At 38.2% G+C, this 24409-nt stretch overlaps 1 protein-coding gene across 4 annotated transcripts in view; it reads right to left on the bottom strand.

Annotated features, from left to right (window-relative positions):
* The window catches only part of TRAK2 (trafficking kinesin protein 2), a 63785-nt gene extending 39451 nt beyond the window's left edge, over positions 1-24334 (bottom strand). For 2 of the 4 annotated variants that reach the window (XM_032637152.1, XM_032637154.1), the window contains exons 1-2: positions 24024-24293; positions 9-300 (exon numbers count right to left, since the gene is read on the bottom strand). In XM_032637152.1, the coding sequence (XP_032493043.1) occupies positions 9-99 (91 nt within the window). In that variant the 5' untranslated portion in view covers positions 100-300; positions 24024-24293. Of the gene's footprint in view, positions 1-8; positions 301-23814 lie in introns of all 4 variants that reach the window. The other 2 variants (XM_032637150.1, XM_032637151.1) reach the window with 2 other exon arrangements.
* Between the last annotated feature and the right edge of the window lie 75 nt (positions 24335-24409).

Below are 24409 nucleotides of genomic sequence, written 5' to 3'. Positions count from 1 at the left end.
GGACTCACCAGTGATGCTCTCTGAGTCTCTGTGATTGATATTCATGAGGTTTTCTTCACCCGTCGGTGATGTAGAAGTGGCATTCTGGGATTGACTCATGCAAGATCCTTTCTTGTTTTGGTTGAGCAGGACAGCTTTGGTTTGAATCAGAGTAAAGGAAATCCATCAAGCCATTCAATAAAGAAAGGTTCTGGTCAAATGGATATTTCCTTTTAAACAGATTTTTTTGTTTTGATGGTCAAATGACATCTGGAGCAATGAGCGCTCTCATGTGATTATCACTCCTTGGATGGTCATGACCTAAAACAAAGAACACATCAAGTGACTTTAGAATTCAGCATGCTCATTAATAACAGCAGACCAATTACCCAGAACGTCTGTCATTAAGAATGTCTTCTGGGCTTCCCTGGTGGCGCGGTGGTTGAGAGTCCGCCTGCCGATGCAGGGGACGTGGGTTCGTGCCCTGGTTCGGCAAGATCCCACATGCCGCGGAGTGGCTGGGCCCGTGAGCCATGGCCACTGAGCCTGCACATCCGGAGCCTGTGCTCCGCAACGGGAGAGGCCACAACAGTGAGAGGCCCGCGTACCGCAGGAAAAAAAAAAAAAAAAAAAAAGAATGTCTTCCTAATGATACACACACCACATGGATAAATCTAGATATAATATACTGGATGAAAGGGTCAGACAAAAAAATCACATAGTTTATGATTCCATTTATATAAAATTCTAGAAAATGTAAACTTATCTATAGTGACAGAAAGCAGATCAGTGGTTGCCTGGGGTTGGGGAGGGATGACCAAGGGGCAAGAGGAAAGTCTGGCGGATGATAAATATGTTCATTATTTTGATTGTGACAATGGTTTCACAAGTATATACATATGTCAAAACTTATCAAATTGTATATTTGAAATATGTGCAATCTAATGTAAATTATAATTCATTAAAGCTGTTTTAAAAATTTAAAGATAATCTACCGTTTAAAGTAAAATAATAATAATATATTGTGGGGTCTATAACATACTCAGAAGTAAAACATATTAAAACAACAGCATAAAGGCCAGGAGGAGAAAAATGGAAATATACTATAGCAAGGTGTTTATACCATACATGAAATAGTAAAATATCACTCAAAGGGGAACTGTGATAAATTAAAAATGTATACTATAAACTCTAAAGCAAACAATAAAATAACTTAGAAATTATAGATATAAACCAACAAAGATGAAACGGAAGAATATAAAACAGGGTTTCTCAACCCTGGCACTACTGATATTTGGGTCTGGAAAATAATACTTTGTTGTGTGCATTGTAAGATGTTTAGCAGCATGCCAGTAGATCCCTCTTCCCAGACCCTCTCCTAGTTTTAACAACCCCCAAATGTTTCCAGACAGTATCAAATGTCCCCTGGGGGGGCAAAGTTGCCCCCAGTTGAAAACCACTGATATAAAAGATGCTCAACCTCACTTATAATTAAAATAAATAAAAATGTAAAGAAAATATTTTTCATGCATTAGATCAGCAAACATTAAGTTTTATTATATTCATTGTTGGAGGGGTACGGAGAAAGCGGTACTTATACTGTTGATAAAAGTACAAATTGATACAAGCTTTTAGAAAGGCTATTTGGCAATGCCTACCGAAGTTTTCAATGCACATACACCATAATTTAACAATTCTACCATTAGGAATTTATATGATGGAGATACTCACAGAGTATGCCAAGATGTAGGCCTAAGGATGCCCATACAGTATTTTCTTTTTTTAAAGCATACGTACACAACTGGAATCAAGATATCCATAAAGAAATAGTTTAATAATGGTATATACAAAGGAATATAATGCATTAAATATATGCGTGTATTTTAAAAAACCCAATTGTTGCAATCAAAAAATCTTCAATATTAATTATAAACTTAGCTTTATATCAAAAGACAGTCTCTACTAAATAGTGTCTACTTAGCAACATGCAGCTTCTATTTATGGCTAATTCATTTTCATGCCTACTATTTACAGGCATTATAAACATGATGTGTTTTTTTTACAAGAGTCACCACCAAGAAATAGAAAAGACCAAAATAAAAGCACTAAAGGAGACTGAAAATGGTCACTGAGGTAGCACAGAGACACACTGTCAGCAACTACTAGGGAAGAGAATTTCAGAGACAGAACGGGCAGCAGAATTAAACATTACAGAAAAGTCAAAAAAGATCTTTGGTTTAAAAAAGGTGGTATACAGAGACCATAAAATCAACAGTAACCTTCTAGAAACCAGTTCAATCAAGAGATTAGGCCCAAAGTCAGGCTGTAAGTGATCAGGAAGCAAGACGGAAAGAATGGAGTTTAGTAAGTATACAACGAGATATGCAACATCCAGGCTTTCATGGATTTCCGTGGACAAGTAAAATTTCAAAAACTTCTGTGGTTATTGGCATAGGGTTGCTGTTTTTATACTTCATAAATGAAAAAAAAATGTACAAGGAAAAACACATAATAAACAACATTCCTTCCCAGAAAAGTTTATAATTTTATGTTGACATAAAAATTTTCCTATATTTGAATTCAGAAAATTTTTATAAATTTTTAAAATTCTATTTTATATAAACAATTATTTTCTTGAAACATGTTTGTCAACATAGCAATCTGTACTAGCCAGTGCAACATGAAGTAAAGCTCAAAAGTATTTGTTTAGGTACTTTGATTTTAATTCCAGTTGTCAAAAATTCATTTTCACATCCAAGATCAGTCTACTGTGTGCAATTAAATTCTGCCCCATGTGCTATCTTATTGTCCAAACTGCCATTCCCAAATTAACCACTGAAAGGGCAATGGAACGAAAGTGCATCAAACCAGTAAAGATTTGCCCACCCCCATCCAGTGAGGTTGGGAGGAGGCCGTTATTGAGCCTACCAGAGTGGTTAAGAACATGGATTCTGAACTCCAGCTCTACTGCTAGTTGCATGACCTTGAATAAGTTACTTAACCTTGTTTCTTCATTGTAAAATGGGCTTAATAACATGGTCTACTTTATGGGGTTACTATGGGGATTAAGTGAGTTATGAGAGGATAACAGTAGCACCTACCTCAGATGGTCACTGGGGAAATTACATGAGTTAATACATGTAAAGCTCTTAGAACAATACCTTAGAATACAGTAAATACTATGTAAATATTAGTTATTATTATTTCTACCACCACCAAATAGTACAATTTTATCATTATCATTATTATTACTGTACCTTACACAAACTTGGGCACACTGTAAACCCTACTGTTGACTGCTAATACAATCTGCTCGCAACCTAAGAAGTCACATTTACTTCCTGCCCTCTGATGAGTGATGTTAGTTTTGTGCCCTTAATCATTTTCTTTCTACCTCTGTGATTCATGAACAAACTGAAAGCTTGCAGAGTCAGAGTTCTAAATGTAGTAGAAACTAAACTTTGGCAAGCACAAGCAACACATATTCAGTGCATTTCCTAGTTTGTACACACTTATTCTTAGTAACTCCTTGAGTAACATCTACTTGCTATGCTGGATCTTTATTCACTCTTTTTAGGAACAACTTCACGGCTTTTTTTAATAAAACAGTCAACCAAGCATGCGTTATTTAACAAGAAGGCAGCCTTTGTAATTCTTGCACATTTAGGAAAAAATAAAGTAAACCAGCTAAGTGACTTATTTTAATAAGAATGAGACTTAAAAAGAACAAACAAAACTTGTCATTGATATAAACCTTGCTGGCAGAATACAACATGCTGATGACTTAGTTAGCCTAGCCATGGAAACTAAAATGGTCAACAGTGAGGGCCTAAATATAGGCCCTGTGCCTTAAAAAAATCTTGCTACTTCCTTAAAACGGGATACTCTGGCCAAAACAGACTTATAGAAAAGGCTAAAACAATTCAGGACACTTCACTTTGACAAGAGTGCAGAGCCTAGAAATACAGTAAATATAATGATGTGACAAACATTTAAATTGGAAAAATATATTTAAAATTTTTATTGTACAAATAATACTTTGGGGATTAATTTAAAATACATGTTGGCTGCTCATCTGAACGCAGAAGTGGGAACAGTGCCAATCACCAACTCCAGCAGCAGCTCTTGTAGACAGTGTCAACCTTCATCCAGACAAAAGATAAACTCTATAATTTAAAACATAAAATAAATGGACCATGTTTCCTATATTAAATCATAGATTTTCAACAAAGACAGAGACTCACTAATTTTTAATGTATCTGGCTACATCAAAGATAAAATTTACAAAAAATACACAATAATTTTAAAATCAGATATTGAACCACAAAAAAAAGACTATACAATGGCTTCAGTGCTAAAAGCTGAAAAAAAGGGTGGCAGGGGGTGTCACCCCCGAAATCCAACCTGGATAGTGAGAAGCAGATCTTACAAAGGCAGAGCCCACACACCAACACCAAGGGCAGCTTCATGGGTGAGCCACAGTACACTACATTCCGAAACAGTTACTCTACCAGCAACTGTGAAGTTCACCCTGAGGGGCTATTTGGTCCTAGCAAATACTTGATCCCTCTTTTTTTGTATCATTCAATTTAATGACCAGTAGGGTTTTCAGAATATAAACTACATGGAGGCAGCTCCACTTACAAGCAGGACAAATTCCAAAAGGCTGTTAAAGCCGTTAGTCTAAAAGAAATCCGTTAGTCTAAAAGTCCAAAACCATGAGTGAAATTTAGGTTTATGGTGTCTGTATTTCCTCCGAGCTGGTATGTTTTTGGCATTAAAAAAAATAAGTGTCCTGTTTTGTTTACAATGAACATTTACTGAGGCAGGCAACCCCTCCCTGCCACAATCTCCACCAACATAAGGGAGGCAACCTCTGGCAGCTAAGGAATCCACACCAGAGTTTCACCTGCAGATTAGAAAAGGCCTTGAACCCATGGTGCGTCTGTGGCTTTTGATAAGTTTCTACAGCGCCACTTTCACTCACCATGCTCAGCCTTTAAGTTCTTGAACTACAACTTTAACCTGAATTTCAAACCTTTGACTAAACAGGCATCCCATTTTAGAGATGATCCTCTGCTGAAACCATTTCAGACATGCATATTTCTTCACCGTTGGCTGACTCTCAACTGCACAGGCACATCTTTTTTCACACATCCTGGGACTGTCCTTCGTAATCATTCTTATTGTCCAGACATATATTTAATATGTATAATTTCCTCACTTTCAATTTTTTACACTATTTCTATTTTAGTGTTCATCCATCTATCACTAGTACTGCTTTCAGAGATAAAATGGGGGGCTTCCCTGGTGGCACAGTGGTTGAGAATCCGCCTGCCAATGCAGGGGACATGGGTTTGAGCCCCTGCATTGGGTCTTTGTTGCTGCGCACGGGCTTTCTCTAGTTGCGGCATGCAGGGGCTACTCTTTGTTGCGGTGCGCGGGCTTCTCATCACGGTGGCTTCTCATGTTGCGGAGCACGGGCTCTAGGCACGCGGGCTTCAGTAGTTGCAGCGCGTGAGCTCAGTAGTTGTGGCTCGCAGGCTCTAGAGTGCAGGCTCAGTAGTTGTGGCGCACGGGCTTAGTTGCTCCGTGGCATGTGGGATCTTCCTGGACCAGGGCTCCAACTCATGTCCTCTGCATTGGCAGGCGGATTCTTAACCACTGTGCCACCAGGGAAGCCCTGGAGGCATAATTTTAGATGTTGCTTGTGCTTGGCATTTGGTTTCAAGCCAAATATTAAAGAAGGTTTGAAGAAAAAATTAGTCTGTCTTGTTTGCAAAGATACTGAATTTATATTCCAGTAATCCAGTCTGAACTACTGCAGTGGAAAGGGATACTGTTTCTCTATACTTCCTCAACAAACAGTAAATAGCAAGAGAATGGGTGACTGCTAATAAGTATCTGATTCATCAGGGTCTTCAAATCACTAGGAGCTAAAACTACCACAGCAACACTGAAGAAGGTTTTCTAGGCAAGGAACCCTCTGTGAGCTGATGATTAATTTTACAGCAGCCACATTATACAACTGTGATTGTATATTCTGTACTTTACCTTTTCTAAAATTAGGCAAATAATCCAAAATAAAAAGAATATTAGGCACTTTTTCACGAAAGCCAGGTCTAGTCATTACTAGAATCCTTATGTTTCATATTTTACATCGACATCCTCATCAAAGTGCAATGACAATTATTAAAATATGACCCCAATCATGAGGAAAACATTAAATCATGCTTTCATACCTACGCTTTAAGAAGTTAGGAAAGCAGGATTTAAAAGAAAATGTTAAAAGATAATATTTTATGGTGTTTAAATAATTAAGTTTTACCCATCTGGAAAATTTACACACCCAGTGTGCTACAGTAACAACTATGGCACCTAATAAAGAGTTATCACTATCTGTGGATTTTATTTTCAAATTCTTGGAAGTATAATATTAAACATGTTAATGAATATGCTTCCTTTTCCCATTTGGCATTTCAATGAGTTACACATATTGGTATTCAAAAGTTAAAGTCAGAAAAGTTAAATAGCACCTTTGTATTTGTAATGGACTATGAAATAACATATACTACATAACCCATTTATTTTCATAGACTTTTCATTAGTTATCTACATTCACCAATTGGTAATATTAAAACAATCTCTCTGTGCCTCAGTTTCCTCATTTATAAAATGGGAACAATAATAGTACCTATTTATGTGGCTTAAATGAGTTAATACTTATAAAGCATATATAATAGTATTTTGTAAACAGTGAGCATTACTTATGTGCTTAATATAATTTAAAAGTTAAATAGATAAGGATGTAGCACTATAAAATACAAACAACACCATTTCATGGTACCTGGTCATGGGACGCAGACTTAGAAGATATAGGATTCATATCAGTTCCTACGCTTCCACATTGTCAACAGCTCTAGCTCTCAAAAAGAACATGCTTTTATAAAAAGCATGGCTCTATATCTCATCTGGGATTGCCACCTAACAATAATTCAGGAGTTCTAACAATTATTCGTACCTAAGGTAATCCTTTCTTGTCACTAACTACTGGCCGTAGAGAAACTCTTACAAAAATTTACCCAAATAAAAAGCCCATGATGGGTATGCAGACTAGTGCAGCCGTTCAAAAGAACCATGGAAACTATGTTGTCAAATTAAGTACACACATACCCTTTGATCCAGCAATTCTGCTCCCAGGTATATCTATCTCAAAGAAATTCTCACATCAGCCCATAAAGAGACAGGTGTGAGATTGTTTCCTGCACTGCTATTTGTGGTAGTAAGCTGAGGGCCTACTCCCTCTAGAGTAATAGGTAAAATGTGGATACATACCATGGAACAATACAGCACTAGAAGCACAGTGCTGAGTGAATAAAGCAGAAGCAAAAGGAGAGAGACACCATAATGCAATTCACATAAATTAAATTTTTTCTGTATTATGAATACATTAAAATGCTTGCCTTGCGGGGAGGAGAGTAGGGGAATTTGGAGCAGGGTATGGGGATAAAAGGGAAATTTTAAAAAAATCTATGAAGTCCTACTGTTCTTTTGGCAGGCTACTTATCGTATAATCATTATTGCAACTCTTCAATCCTTAATGTCTGAACATGTGCCTGGAGGTGAAAACATTTTCTGGAGACAATGTATGCAGAACTAGCAATCTCTGCAATGTAAACTATGTGGGGCACAGTTCCTGACAATTTCTTAAAAGGCCATGCTGCTTTTATATTACTACCTAGCTGCTCTAAAGCACTGTAATTAGATTTCAACTAAAGAAATGGTTAAAAAAAAATACAAGTGAGATTAAGCCTCAATGTTGACATCTTCAGGTGTTTGGTTATCTGGTAAAAGTTTTGAAGGGAAAAATGTTTAAAGTTCAAAGATGACAAGAGTTTAAAAGTGGTACATAATAAGTTACATTCCTTAAACAAACCTATTTATCATCTGATGAAAATCAGCCACAAGTGACACTGAAATTTCCATTCGGTTTCTCTCTTTTTCTTTAAAACACACAAACACAACACACACATATGCGTGTGTGCACCTTTGTCTTTCATTATAAATAAAGTCATATGTTCATTCAAAAAACATTCAGGCAGTAGATAAATATGGGCAATCAAATAAAAGCTCCTTGTAATCTTTTACCATCATTCACTGGGAGATAGACTGTTGATATGCGTTTAGTAGCCTACTCATTTATCTTTCCATGCCAACATATTGTCAATCTACGCCATCTTTTTCATGTAACTCACTTAGTAATGAATTACACAGTATTCAGAATATACAATTATATAACCACCAATTTTTTCCATCAGTGACTTTCTAACAATTGCTCATCCACTTAAAACTCAAGAATCTAAACTTTTTTGTAAAAAGCTGGGTAGTATGTAAGCCTTCAGTCATCTATTATCTTTGTTGTTGTTATTGTTTTTAACCCTTTAAAAATGGAAAAACCATTCTTAGCTTATAGAACTGGCTAGATTTGGCCCACTGGCTATAGTTTGCTGACCTCTGGTCTATACCTTAAATCACAGTATTTTTGCACCACAGAAGAAAACAATGACACAAAACTCTTAAAGAAAATGCAACAAGTAACTGAATAAGTATAATAGTATCAACATCATATTTTCAAAATTCTACTTCTAGACAGGAATTCCAACTTTTGCATGATTTCCCAGTGACAGTGAGTATCAAAAAAGAGAGTAGATATATAAAAATCCTAAAACCAGCATAGGCTACTAGTTATACATCTCTAGTTTTATCCCTTTTTCCCATAACCCATTTTTTTCAAACTTGTTTCTGTAAAAGATCATGATTGGCTTAGAAATGTGAAATCCATGGCAAATTATTATTTGGCAGTCAAAAATAATTTAGTGACGTCATATGTAGTTTAGTCAAAGAAAATCGGATAGAAAATACTCAAAATTACTAAATGCAAACCTCAAAAGGGTAGTCTTCTTGCACACATTCACAAAATAGTCTTGGTTTAGTTCTCTAAGAGAAACATCAACTCCATACTTGAACTCTATCTGAAATTCTGTATCCTTTTAAGAGGGCACTATCTTCTCTGAACCACCTGGCAAAAGAGCTACATAATGTTATATAGTATAATCAATTCTAACACTGCAAAAGCTTTTTCAGCATAGGGTTTTCTTATAACTTCTTTAAAGAATGGAGACTGCATTTAGTGTGAATTACTGAAATTTTTGAAAGTTTGGTAAATGGAGAAAATAAGTTACTTTAAGGGTTATTATTATCAAATTAAACCTAACAAGGCACACATTTCATCATTTTAACATCAACAGTGGAGGTCCTCCTAGGAAAGAAATGCTTTTTGTTCAGGAAAATACATGGAAAAGGCACTTAGGGTGGAAGGTAAGGCCTTGCAGCATCAAAGGAAGGCAAAGATGCTCTGCATAAGACTAGGGAAACAATTGTTTGTTTTTTCCCCTCTAGAGAGGGAGAGAGAAGGCAAGGGGAAGAAATCCCATCCAGATGGCAGTAACTCAGAGGCCACAGAACACTAGGAATTTGCAGAAATCTTAGGGAGGGTTTTTGGCTTCTCCATAACATGAAACTGAAGGTTCAAGCCAACTGTTTAGTTCTTAAAGGGTCTGTCTGGATACTCAGATGACATTTAGGTATAGACATGTTAAAATATTCACAAGAGTGATTGCTATTAGGAATTTATATTCCAGGATATTAATAAAGTCATCATAGCTATATTTTAAATCTTTTTTAAACACAGAAAATTATGTCCTTTTGACTAAAGTAATGATTAAAAAAAGAAAAAAAACAATTATAGGTCTTCAAAAATGGATAATGCAGAGGAAATGGCATTATAAAGTTTGTGGATTTCCTATTCTCTTAACCAAAAATGGGGGGAAACATCTCGAGCAGAGGTATTTTACATAATAGATTATGTGGGTACTAAAATATGTACTATACTTCTAGAACCAAATAAATCCTTCCACAACAAATCAGAAAGCATTTTCTTTCAACGTTAACTGGTAAAATTTAGGTAGTAGAGTAAATCAAAAGACACCATCACCTGAAAACCTACAAACACTTCACAGAAGGTTAAGAAATAAACCAAACAGATATAATCATGCTGGCAGACTTAAGAATACTTCTGTATAATCTGCTCTTCCAGACTTAGCTTCAAATCAAATAGCCAAGAAGATGCCCTGAAACAGCACTTTCACAGAGCAGTAAAGTAAATTCAAAATTTAAAAACAGAAATTCAAGAAGAAGTTCAAAATCCACGTCCTCATTTTTAAAAAAAATTTTTATTGGAGTATAGTTGATTTACAATGTTGTGTTAGTTTCAGGTGTACAGCGAAGTGAATCTGTTATACACATACATATATCCTCTCCTTTTTAGATTCTTTTGTGTCCTCATTTCTGTCTCCTCTAACAATCAAACATAAACTTGCTTTTGGTGGCTTAAGGTGATCCTAAAGTCTTCAGTTATTTTAAAATTAAAATACTTAAAGCCTTTAGAAGTAAAAGTTTCCAAAAGCTGCCAAAAGAAAAACTGTAGGCAAGATAGCTCTTCAGATCAATGAAGTAATCAGTGGCACCAGGATATGCAATCTTATACGACCAGGAACAGGGTGTAACTTAAAATGGGGGTGAGTGATGGTCAGGATAGAATATTTATTATAAACATATTTATAAACATATATAATTCTCAAATGATTCTAGAATTCTGCATATCTAAGACATATAACCATGTTAGTAATATAATTCTACTAGGCAAGAGACATTCAAATTATATTATGGTTTAGACATAAGACTCGCTGTTTTCCGAATCAGTTGTCACAGTCAACTCCAGGACTTCAAGATAAGGTTAACTTTTGAGGGAGAATTGACATGTAGTGGATGATTTTGGTTTGCCAATGAAATTCAGGAATCAATCAATCTGCTACTTGTTCTGAGCTGCTAAAAATAATAAGTGGACTATAGATCAAAATACATCCTTATTCCAAAAAATTAAGTCCACCTATATCTCAATACCTTGCAAATGCCAGGCATTCAATAAACATCTGTTAAATGAATGAATCAATCTGTAGTCAAGTTACATCCTTGCAATCCGCAGTAGGGAGAAAATGGAGCCACACGAGAAACAGAAGACAGTTAGAGCATCTGAAAACTGAAGGCTTTCTTAACCCAATTTACAAAGATCTGCATAGGCCTCCCATGGGTTTCAGTAAGAAATGTGAGCATACAAGCAGGGCTATATCAGTTAAGCCCATCAGTTACACTGAAGTTGAAAACATCCCCTAGAAACGGGTTTGACAACAGTGTGGCAAAAAACCAGAAAACGTTTAATACTTGTATCCCCCGCTTTTTGAAAGTTGACTTTATGCCACTTTGCTTTTTTTTTTTGCGGTATGCAGGCCTCTCACTGCTGTGGCCCCTCCCGTTGCGGAGCACAGGCTCCGGACACGCAGACTCAGTGGCCATGGCTCACGGGCCCAGCCGCTCTGGGCATGTGGGATCTTCCCAGACCGGGGCACGAACCCGGGTCCCCCGCATCGGCAGGCGGACTCTCAACCACTGCGCCACCAGGGAAGCCCTGCCACTTTGCTTTTATGAAAGACCTACATTAGTACCTGTTTTCTCAAACTAAAAAAATGAAAAAAAGACATTTGTTTTGCAGAGAAGTGTTACAGAGGCAGTGGTCACCCTGAGCAGTGAGAGGGGCACCACCAAGCTCCTTCCCAGGGAACTACACTCAGCATCTCAGCATCAAGCCTCTATAAGCCTTGAACCATGTCTGTGACCATCTGCGCTTTATCCTGACTTATTTTGTGCAGCTGTTAGTAAGATGTGTCCTAAGGTAATTACTTCGCTTTATACCGGCTTTCCAAAAGGTTTCATAGGAACGCTCTACTTTCTGATAGCAGGGGAAACTTGTACCCAATCCTCCCACCCCATACCCATTTTATTTTAGAAACACTGATAGTAAGATGTTTTCTCCTTAAAGTTAAGACATGGTAATGAGAAAGGTCCAACAGACTGCAGTGGGAAGGGGGAAAAAGTCCTTAGATAGAATAGAATAAAAAGAAGTTGATGACTCAGGAGCATAACTATGACTAGCAATTACTATATTATGGTGACTATGGCGATATGCTCCAGGATTATAAGCTTTTAAAGAGTTCTTTCTCCCTACACTAAATGATCTCAAATTGCTAATTTTTTGGAGACTCAAGTCCTCTTCTAATTTTCTTTTCTCCCTCACTGTGAGGCTATCAACCTTTGTTGCCAGTGTGCCTCTCCCTTTTCTAACCTGCTGTTGGCTGAGAAACCAGATTATCAGAGAACCCAGAAGTTGTCTGCTTGAGACCAAACCCTAGGACCTGTTTTTTGACCCTTGGCTAGTTCCTCAAGTACCTTTTCTTTCATCCCTTCAGCACTAGGGATTCAGCTGGCTTGCTTCTCTTCCTTTGGCACTGTTACCAAGTGCCTTTCTCATCTGGTGTTCTTTTCTCTAGGCTGGCTATGAATATGCTCTGTCCTTTCTTTACTGTCTCCTAAGAAAAGTATAGGTCCTCGTCTCTTTTGTGAGAATTTTACTGTTAATCACTATAGAGAAATACAGTGGAAACATGGAGAAAATGGTTTAGGAAATCTTAAAATTTTTTATTGTGATTTTGCTCCTTAATTAGTATTTACTGACTCCCCTACTTGGATGCTCCCAGAAGACTGTATGCTCAATTTTTTTCCTCACTACACTATGAGCTCCTTGAAAGAAGCTATCTTATTTTTATATGCCCCAAACCTTAAAGCAACTGACATACAGTAGGCTCGCAATACATGCCCAGCTATAAGCTTAATGATTAAAAATGTCAACACACTGCATTACAGAAGTAACTGAATGAACAAAATTGATTATTAATACACTTCAGTCCAGCATCAACTAAATGAATTGCCTTGAAGAACAAAATCAAGCTAAGATCGAATATTTGAAAGAAAGCACTGTATTTGCTTTATGGAAAACTCTGTATAAGAGTTTGTTGATAAAAGGGTGATATATCATTGTTATAGCTGTGACACAGTACCCACTTTTCTTGTAATAACTAAAGAGAATGAGTTGTCAGTTTTGTCAGAAAGCTAAACCTGAACCTTTGGCTCACTGCTTAGTTTTATCATGTTTTCCACAAAGAGCATTTGCAGCTGTTTATGAATACATTTAAAATAAGCCCCATATCAAATAAGAAATGACCAAATATCTTCTTTAAGAAACTCACAATCAATAATATGTCTCATTTGTAATCTTTCAATTTTGTGACTAAACATAAAACAAAGTCACACTCAGCCATTTAGCCTAGTACTAGCTAAAAAGAGAATGGTTGAAAAGAAAATTTTTTTTTAGGTTGTTAAAGGCTTTAGGAACAGTAGTGCTACCTCAGAGACATTGTAGTTGGTTTCCAGTCTCCTCTTCCTTTCTGCCTTCAGACAGAGAGTGCTCTCTCTTAACCAACAAGCTTCCCTTTGTTTTGATTTATACCACTGGTCTGAATAACCCCAAAGCACCATGCAACATGCCTATGACTGAAAGCAATTAAGAGCTGAAAGCAGAGTTCTGGCACTTGGACCCCAAACATGTACTTACTTTACACAAGTGATGAATTTTTGAGAAAGCCATTTTCTAAGTTGACACAGATTTTAAATATAAAGTAGTTAAGTTCTCCTGAAAAGGTCACAAAACCATGTGGAGAGGGGCTGCTGAAAATTCTTCACCCATGGGCGTCACCCCATAGACATGCCCTCCATCATCCTCTTCAATGGCCTTCTTTTCTGAGACAATTCCATACCACACCTTTCTCACTCTTCCCTGAACCCCTATCTGTCCTCCATCTCTCTTTCTCTCATTCCTCCCACCAATAAACCCACATAATCTATAGCTAGATTTCTCTCCAAACTCTGAGAATTAAGTACAAACATAATCTCAGTCATACATTTATACACTTATTGACAGCAGTGGAAATTAGCAATCCTCTAAGAAGAGGAACTGCGTGGCTGGAAGACAGAAGGGGGAAAGAAACTTATTTTTCATCATTTCCTTCCAATTTTCCTACCATGTGTATATGTCCATCAAGTTAAAAAATAATGAAATGTATGTTATTTGTAAGTCTCTACTCCTGCCTTCTCGAAACTTTGCTCTACTGGTTATCCCTATACTCCACTAGCTTCACCCTCTTCCTTGGCCTATTATCATGTCCAAAGTCTTCTATTTTATTAAAAACAGATAAAATAAAAGTTTAAAAACCTCCCTTCCCCAAGACTCTGGGTTCCCCTCTAGCTGCTTTCCTCAGCCACAGAGTATGACTCTCACGCCCTTCTCCTCACCTCTCATTCATCCTTCAACCTCACTGTGATCTGATTTTTCCTGAAACCACTTTCCCTTCAGTGACCAACAGTCCCTGCTAACCAATCCAATCATACCTTCTTAGTTGTTATCTTAGGTCATCTCTGGTTCAATATTACTGACCATTCCCTACTTCAACTTTCCTCCTGTGGCCCCCTGGAGCCTACATCTTACAATGAACGCTCTTTCTCAAATCCCTCCTTTGGATCACCCAGCTCCCTCCCCTTGATCCTTAAATGTTGTTGATGCCAGAGTTCCAGTTGTGACCACGTACTTGTTTTTCATGTACCTTTGTGCAAACCATTCACGACCACAGATTAACCACTTCTTTCGTGTTAATAACTCCCAATCAGGCTCTTCAGACCAGACTTCTTCCTGAGTTCCACTCAAATCTCTCACAGGCTGATTATGATCCCTTGAACTGATCCACTGAACAGCAGATGCCTCCTTTCTCTCACCTTGCCACATTCAATCCATTATCAAATCCTGTATAGTCTAATACCAATATATCTCAAACACACCCACTTCTCTTCATCCCCTCTTCTACCATCCTAATTCAAGCCATCGTCATTTCTTAGAATATGAAAAACCTAACAGACTCCATGCTTAATCTCCTCTCTATTCTCCATAAGGCAACAAGAATAAAGTTTTTAAAACTAAACTCCTTTTAAAAAAATTCAAGGTGTTCATAGTATACAGAATAAAATCCACACTTCTAATCAGTCTCCAAGGTTCAGCCCCATCTGGCCTCTGACTACTTCTCCTCCCTCATCTTGTACCACTCTCCTCTTTGCTCATACTCAGTCACAGGCCTCCTGTCATTTCTTTCCACTTCCTCATCATACTCTCTCCTATCCTGGGCCTTTGCAACTGTTCACTGTACCCAGAATACTCTCCCTTCTTGTTCTTTATATGGTAACTACTTCTCACCCCTCAGGTCTCAGCTGAAAAGTCACCCTCTGGGAGACGTTACAAGTCCACCTGGTCTGAAGTAGCCTCCCCTACCACCTTTATTTTCTAACTTAGCATCTAATGTTTCTTTCCCAACATACATTACAATTTACTTCCTGGAAGTCCTCTTCCACACAGGAAGGGGGAAAGTGCTATCTTCTCCCTTTCCTCCTTGCTGATCAGAATGGAAATACAATGGCAGGAGCTCAAGCAACTCAATAAATATTTGTTGTTGAAATGAACTATTAACTGAACTGGTGGGTGAATTCTTTCACCATTAGCATGTATAACTATCAACTCCATTGTTAAACAACATAGTGTGACACTCTTAAATTAGACCCTATTTTATTTGAACTATTCCTTCCTTCTTCATGACTTGTCAGAAACCTTTCTAAAAAGAAAGAACTCACAGTTTGGCAAACTGACAGAGATATATGGATAAGCTTCAAAGATCTCAATGATCTTTACAACATGAATTAGTTCCACTTCTATACCACAGGTAGACTTTGTGTGTTCATTTTCTAGCATGAATAAACCATAATACAGGGTGCAGTTAATCAGAATGTCCCCAAGGTTACATGAGTCAGTAGTAAAGCTAGCAATAAAGTGAGAGCATTACATATTAAGAAGTCAGTTATAAAAGAAATTGCTTTTTTTAAATTAAATTAATTTTTTTATACAGCAGGTTCTTATGAGTTACCTATTTTATACATATTAGTGTATATATGTCAATCCCAATCTCCCAGTTCATCCCACCACACCCCCCCCAAAAGAAATTTCAATAAATGATTTCAATTAACAAACGGTCAACTAGCTGCTTACAGGACAGCTTTCAATAAATGCCTCTTGAATTAAACTAAAAGTACTGGAAAGGGATAAAAAGTAATATACAACAGTCTCTGTCTTAAGGGAAGATGAATATCTAAGAAATCTAAACTCTGATGGGGAAAGTTCCAATGATCTCCATGATCTAGATTAGATCTAAGATCTAATGATCAAAGAACTGTAAGAATATAAGAGAATACCACCAGATAAGAAATAAGTAACTAATGAGTATTAGAACAGAACTGTTGTATAGATAGTCAGTGGCGGGAGAGTTCTTTTCTAGCTGAAGTAGCCTGGCTTCACACAGGAGTAAGATTTAATACAGGGCTCCTCAAGGATGGAAAGATTTCAATAGTGAGAATGGCAGTATCCAGTAGGTAAAGGACATAGAAAGAAAAAGAAGCCCCAAATCAAACAGTAGGCAGAGCCAATTTGGCAGCAGTGTACAGACCAACTTAAGTGGGAATGATTATGGGGAAGATACTTGGAGCTTTAAATTTGGCTAGTTAAGATTAGGAAGTCTGCCCGAATAGCCAAAGCAACCCTGAGAAAGAAAAACAGTTGGAGGAATCAGGCGCTCCGACTTCAAACTATACCACGAAACTACAGTAATCAAGACAGTATGGTACTGGCACAAAAACAGAAATATAGATCAATGGTACAGGATAGAATTCCCAGAGATAAACACACGCACATATGGGCACCTAATTTACAATCAAGGAGGCAAGAACATACAATGGAGAAAAGACAGCCTCTTCAATAAGTGATGCTGGGAAAACTGGACAGCTACAGGTAAAAGAATGAAATTAGAACATTACCTAACACCATACACAAAAATAAATCCAAATGAATTAAAGACTTAAATGTAAGACCACACACACTATAAAACTCTTAGAGGAAAATATAGGAAAAACACTCTTGGACATAAACCACAGCAAGATCTTTTTTGACCCACCTCCTAGAGTAATGGAAATAAAAACAAAAATAATCAAATGGGACTTAATGAAACTTAAAAGGATTTGCACAGCAAAGGAAACCATAAACAAGACAAAAAGACAACCCTCAGAATGGGAGAAAATTTTGCAAATGAAACGACAAAGAATTAACCTCCAAAATATACAAACAGCTCATGGAGCTCAATATCAAAAAAACAAACAATCCAGTTAAAACATGGGCAGAAGATGTAAATAGACATTTCACCAAGGAAGACATACAGATGGCCAAGAGGCACATGAAAAGATGCTCAACATCATTAATCACTAGAGAAATGCAAATCAAAACTACAATGAGGTATCACCTCACACCAGTCAGAATGGCTATTATCAAAAAATCTAGAAACAATAAATGCTGGAAAGGGTGTGGTGAAAAGGGAACCCTCCTGCACTGCTGGTGGGAATGTATATTGATACAACCACTATGGAAAACAGCATGGAGGTTCCTTAAAAAACTAAAAATAGAACTACCATATGACCCAGCAATCCCACTACTGGGCACGTACCCTGAGCAAATCATAATTCAAAAAGAGACATGCACCACAATGTTCATTGCAGCACTATTTACAATAGCCAGGACATGGAACCAACCTATATGTCCACTGACAAATGAATGGATAAAGAAGATGTGGCACATATATACAATGGAATATTACTTAGCCATAAAAAGAAACAAAATTGAGTTATTTGTAGTGAGGTGGATGGACCTAGAGACTGTCATACAGAGTGAAGTAGGTCAGAAAGAGAAAAACAAATACTGTATGCTAACGCATATATATGGAATCTTAAAAAAAAAAGGTATTGATGAATCTAGTTGCAGGGCAGGAATAAAGAAGTAGACATAGAAAATGGACTTGAGGACATGGGGTGGGAGGGTGAAGCCGAGGTGAAGTGAGAGTAGCATCGACTGTGTATATATATACGCTACCGAATGTAAAATAGTTGGCTGGTGGGAAACAGCAGCATAGCACAGGGTGATTGGCTTGATGTTTTGGGATGACCTAGAGGGGTGGGGTAGGGAGGAAGGGAGGGAGGCTCAAGAGGGAGGGGATATGGGGACATGCGTATGTTTATGGCTGATTCGCTTTGTTGTGCAACAGAAACTAACACAGTATTGTGAAGCAATTATACACCAATAAAGATCTATTAAAAAAAGAAGAAAAAAAAGGATCAGGAAGTCTGAACTTGATTACATAGGGTACAAGTTCCTTCCTTTCTTTGTTTTCTTTTTTTAATAAATTTATTTATTTATTTTATTTTTGGCTGAGTTGGGTCTTCGTTACTGCATGCGGGCTTTCTCTAGTTGCAGCGAGCAGGGGCTACTCTTCATTGCAGTGCACGGGCTTCTCATTGTGGTGGCTTCCCTTGTTGTGGAGCACAGGCTCTAGGTGTGCGGGCTTCAGTAGTTGAGGCACGTGAGCTCCAGAGTGCAGGCTCAGTAGTTGTGGTGCCCGGGCTTAGCTGCTCTGTGGTATGTGGGATCTTCCCATACTAGGGCTTGAATCTGTGTCCCCTGCATTGGCAGGCAGATTCTTAACCACTGTGCCACCAGAGAAGCCCCTCTTTTTTTTTTTTTTTTGATTAAAACTTTTTTTTTACTACCATGAAACAATATTGTTTGGTCAGTTGGTCACAACTGGGTTCTAAGTCTCTTTTTTTTAATTTATTTTTTATTGACGTATAGTTCAATTACAATTTTGTGTTAATTACTGCTGTACAGCAAAGTGACTCAATTATACATATATGTACCTTCTTTTTCATATTCTTTTCCATTATGGTTTAACACATAATAATGAATATAGTTCCCTGTTCTATTCAGTAGGACCTTGTTGTTTACCCATTCTGTATATACCAGTTTGCATCTGCTAACCCCAAACTCCCACTCCAACCCTCTCCCTCCTCCCTCCTCCTTGGCAACCACCAGTCTGTTCTCTATGTCCCCGATTCTGCTTCTGTTTAATAGGTAGGTTCATTTGTATCATTCAAATTCCACATATAAGTGAGATCATATGGTATTTGTCTTTCTCTTTCTGACTTACTTCACTTAGTATGATAATCTCCAGTTCCATCCATGTTGCTAAAAATGGCATTATTTCATTCTTTTTTATGGCTGAGTAATATTCCATTGTATATATGTACCACATCGTCTTTATCCATTCATCTGTCAATGGACATTTAGGTTGGCTCCATGTCCTGGCTATTGTGAATAGTGCTGTTATGAACATAGGGGTGCATGTATCTTTTTGAATTATGGTTTTGTCCAGATATATACCCAGGAGTGGGATTGCTGGATGATATGGTAATTCTATTTTTAGTTTTCTGAGGAATCTCCATACTGTTTTCCACAGTGGCTGCACCAGCTGACATTCCCACCAACAGTGTAGGAGGGGGAACAAGTTTCTAAGTGGAAAGTGACATTTGAAAAATAAATCTGGAGTCAGAATACAGGACAAATTTCAGGAATTGAGAGATTAGAGACAGAAAAATAATTAAGAAATTTTACCACGTTATGCCTGAATTATTGTTAATAAAGGCATAAACTAGGTGAATAGAAACAGTAAGAGGGATGTGTGGAATTTGTGAGACAGTAAAATAGGACTTACGTGTTAAGTTGGGACTAGATGAACTTTATTGATCCTCTCCTAAAAGATAATTACTTCTAGTATACACCTCAATCATTTGGCTTAAAAACCTCACAATTTTCCTTGTCCCTCACTCCCCTAAGAGTGCTCTTTCTCAGACATTTGCTGCCTCCCACCTACCATCCCCCAAACTGGCTTCTCCAACCACATAATATATTCCAGCCAAAACAAAGGACTATATTTACTAGTTTCCTAGACAAACCAGGAAATTCCCAAACCAATGACTTTGTTCATGCTATGTCGTCTTTAATGTCCTCTCTCTGTTCTTTGTACCCAAAGTCTAGACATTCTGCACACCCCAGGTCAATGCCACTTTTCCCACCAAGCTCTCTCAGAGGCCCCAACTCAAAGTAAGTGTTGTCTCCCAATACTCTCCATTTTTCTCTGAAACACTTTTTTCAAAAAACCTTGCAATTGTTCCTTATCTCTTCTGGTAAACTATATACTCCCCATGGTAAACATAGCCAATTTATTTCTGTATTCCTTCCTTCTCTTTTCATAGGTACTTGAAGATCTTGATAAATAATATATGGCAACAGCACAGTATAATGGCTAAAAGCACAGACTCTGAAAACAGACTGTTTGAATCTGAATCTTAATACTGCCATTTATTAGCTACGTGACCATGGGCAAGTTACTTAATCTCTGTATGCTACAATATCTTTATGTATAAAATGGAGATAATAAGAGTAGATATTTCATAAAGTTGTCAGAGGACTTGGCTTAGAACAGTATAAGCATCATAAAAGTATCTATTAAATACAGTGGAAAAATACTGAATATTCTGTGATACATGAGTAAAGCTTTATTTATCTATGGAAGGCAAAATGAAGCCAGTCTCTAGGTACTAAATAGGTATATACAGATTCTTCCTAAATCTTCTTATGTATTCCCTAAGGGTTAGCTGTGTCCTTTAAAGTCTTCCTTATGTTAACAATGGTTCTGTTGTAGTTTGACATTTCAATTTCTGAGAAAATATTTAGTTCAGTTTCCTGTGACAATAAGACACCTAATTGATCTTCTTGCCTCCAGTCTTACCCCCTTTAATCCATCCTCCCATGGCTCAAAGAGTATCTTTCTAAAATGTAGACCTAATGTTTTCCCACTGCTACAAACCCCCTCCATTCCATCCCCGTTAGGATAAAGTTTAAAATTCTTAGAGTCTCATACAAATTCCTCCAAATATGGACCCTGCCTAGTCTCCAGTTTCATCTCTCAACACTTTTTACCATAAAACCTAATCACTCGGCCACATCTCAAAAGCTTTTTGTATGTCATTCCTTTTGCTAGAACATCTCTCCATTAGTTTGCTAGGGCCACCATAACAAAATACCACAGCCTGGGTAGCTTAAACAACAGAAGTTTATTTTCTCACAGTTCTGGAGGCTAGAAGTCTAAGATCAACATGTCAGCAACACTGGTTTTTCGTGAGGCTTGCAGATGGCTGCCTTCTCAATGTGTCCTCACGTGGTTTTTTTTTTCCTATATGCACATGTCCCTGGTGTCTTTTTGTGTCCAAAGTTCCTCTTCTTATAAAGTTACCAGTCAGAATGAATTATAACATACCTTAAAGGTCTCATTTTAACTTAATTACCTCTTTAAAGGCCCCATCTTCAAATACAGTCACATTCTGAGGTTATGGGGGCTAGGACTTCAACTTACAAATTTTGGAGAAACACAATTCAGCCCACAACAACCCCTTCTCCTTTTCTTTAGCCAGGCTAATTCCTATTTGTTTTTCCAAGACTGGCCCAAGCCTTCCCATCCAGGCAGATTTCACTGTCCTGTCTCTGTGTTCCCATAGTACTTCTGCATGCTGCTCTCTGTATGCTGCTATCCCATTAACACACTATCCCAGTTGTCTCTTTCCTTCTTCAGACTGTATTCCTTAAGAGCAGAGACTAAATCTCTAGCACTTAGCACAGTGTCTGTTCCATTGAAGGTATTTACTAAGGATTTGATTATTTAGGGAAAGTAGAAGAACATGGACTTTGAAGAAAGGCAAGCGTGAGTTCAAATCCTGGCTATACCATTTACGTATCTTGTGGCTTTCGATAAGTCACTAAATGCTGACCTTCCATTCTACATAAGGCAGTTATAAAGATAAATGACTTAATTATAATAAAAGCATCCAGTTGTAGGGTTGGTACACAGTAGGTGCTCAATAAATGTTGGAGTACAGATTCTGGGATTGCCTGGGTTTGACACCCAATTCCACCACTTGGTAGCTGAATGACCTTGGGTATGTTAACTTATCCTCTGCTTCAGTTGCTTATCTATTAAGAACATCTCACACTGCTACTGTGAGGATAAGTTAATATAGGTAAAATATTTAGACAGGTATCTAACACTTGTAAGTACTACACAAATGTTTCCTATTATATGATCACTGCAGATCTGAACTAATATGACTGGAAATCATGAATAATTTAGTTCATTCAATTATGAAGTTATTTTAAATGTGAATATTACTTTAATGCCTCAGATTTCTTACCACTAAACAGGATAGTAACTAAAGAGGTTCAAAAACTGGTACGGATGATATAAACAAAGATCCAAATAAACATGAAATAATATCATCTGCCTCATTCCTTATATTAGTGTTTAAACATACTTTTGGTATTGAAGTAAAAAATCTTAAGAAACAAGTTTTTCTAGTCTTTGCGACTACAGATGTTAACCATTTGCAGTAGAGAATAACACTCCTTGGCTCATATTTTCAATTTCAGAACCACTAAACCTTTGAACTGGAAAGACCTTTGAGATGAAAGGCCAGTCCTATCATGGCTTACATTAAGTAAACAGGTGGATTTGTAACGGGCTTTCAGGGTCTTAATGAGCAGCTCTATGGAGGACGGGAATTACAAGCAGAGAGAATAACTGGTTCAGAAGTACTAAAGCAGGGTTCATAACTTATTCTAAATGTCCAAGGTATGTAGTAGGAACCAGTATTAGGAAATAACGCTGGAAAATGCCTTTGAATCATCCAACCTTTAAGGTCAGTAATTTCTGAAGTAGGTACCTGACCTGTAACTTTGAAGTAAGGCAGATCTAGGTATGAATCTCCACTTGTTACATAAGCAAAGCTGAGCCTCAGATTATGCAACAGGGTTATTATAGTGATTAAGTGATCAAATGTACATACAGCTCATAACTGAGATGCCTGGCTGATTGAAAGTACTCAAATTTTTGTCTTTCTGACCCCCCTCACCATACGAATAAAAATCTGCAAAATAATAAAACACTGTCTTTCATACAGTATGCGTTTGCTGAATGTCTGAGACTTGTTGAACATTACTTAATTTTAAAAACAGAAAGCTGGAATAACTGCTGAAATGATCAAGTGTCTTCATCCCTGCCCTTTCTCCCCACCAAATGTCCTTCACAATTTCTTCGCAAGTGTCACTGCACCACCATTAACATGCTATTAACATGCTGTAGCTTCCAATTCTACAGCAAAGATTTGAAGGTCAGGAAAAAATAATCATTGAAATAGATAAAACAAACTAAACTAAACAAAACTGGAAGAGTCCATTTCATTTTATTCCTATGGTCCATTCTAGCTTGATGAATTTCCAGTGAAAACTTAGTTTCTGACACAGAAACTGCAGGTTTAAATAAAAGGTTCGTGGGCAAGTAACTGAATTCACCGCTATTATAATGACCCAGAAATCTTTTAAGTGTTTAGGAGACTATCTTTACTCTGGTTCTAAAAGGACATCTGCCAATATCCATTATTTACGCTTGAAACTAAAGGCAACCGTCTTTCTTTTAAAAGACGTGCGGTGTCTGGCTCAAAATCAATCGCAAGAAAAGCCCAACTCAACACTGAAAGAGCTCTTTCCAATACCCTCTCGTCTCGCTCACATCACAGATGGCGACCAAGGCTTAAGGTTTAACGTCCAGACACTAAAGCCGCTTATCGCTCAAGGATGGGGCACCAGGTGGGTGCTGTCCGGCAGAGGATGGGATGCTGCCAATCTTGAGAGGTGCAGCTGGGGTGCACCCCGAGGCCGGAGCGCAACGCCCAACACTTCGCACTTACACTTGGGAAACCAACCGCTTCCCACCGCGGCGGGGCGGGGTGCGGGGGGGACGGACCCGGCGAGGACCCAGTCCTCCGGTACCCAGCTCAGGCTTCGGTGTCCGGCGTGACCTCCGAAGACCGGGAGGAGCGCGGGGTGGGGAGGTTCCTTTGCCTTCAACGGAGGATGGCAAGGGCAAGTTCGAGTCGTGCGCGGGAAGGTTACTCACAGGAATGGTCCGGCGTCCTCCGTCCTTCGCACGCGCTTGCTCAGGGAGAAGCCTCTAAAACGGCAGCAGCCTGAGAGGAGCAGCAGAAGCGGCCGCCGCTGCCAGTAACCGCCCGGGCGTGGCAGGAACGGACTGGCGATTTCACAACATCATCATTCGGCGACTTCGGTTTTGCAGCTACTCCAGGTCAATGACAGCCCCCACACATTTGGGGAAGAGAGGAGGAAACCCATTCTCCCAGCAGCCTGCACGGCACCAGCGCACGACCTGCTGGGGATTGTAGTTTCCTCTAGACCACGCCCCCTATCTCTAAAGGCCACGCCCCTCGCTGCTAGCACGGGGGCGGGGCGGGGGCGGGGGCGGGGCGGGGCGGGGGCGGGGCGGGG

The sequence above is a fragment of the Phocoena sinus genome, chromosome 7 (genome assembly GCF_008692025.1).
Source record: "Phocoena sinus isolate mPhoSin1 chromosome 7, mPhoSin1.pri, whole genome shotgun sequence".
NCBI lineage: Eukaryota > Metazoa > Chordata > Mammalia > Artiodactyla > Phocoenidae > Phocoena > Phocoena sinus.
Note: the sequence above shows the minus strand (reverse complement) of the source record. Positions and strands in the feature narration are given on the sequence as shown.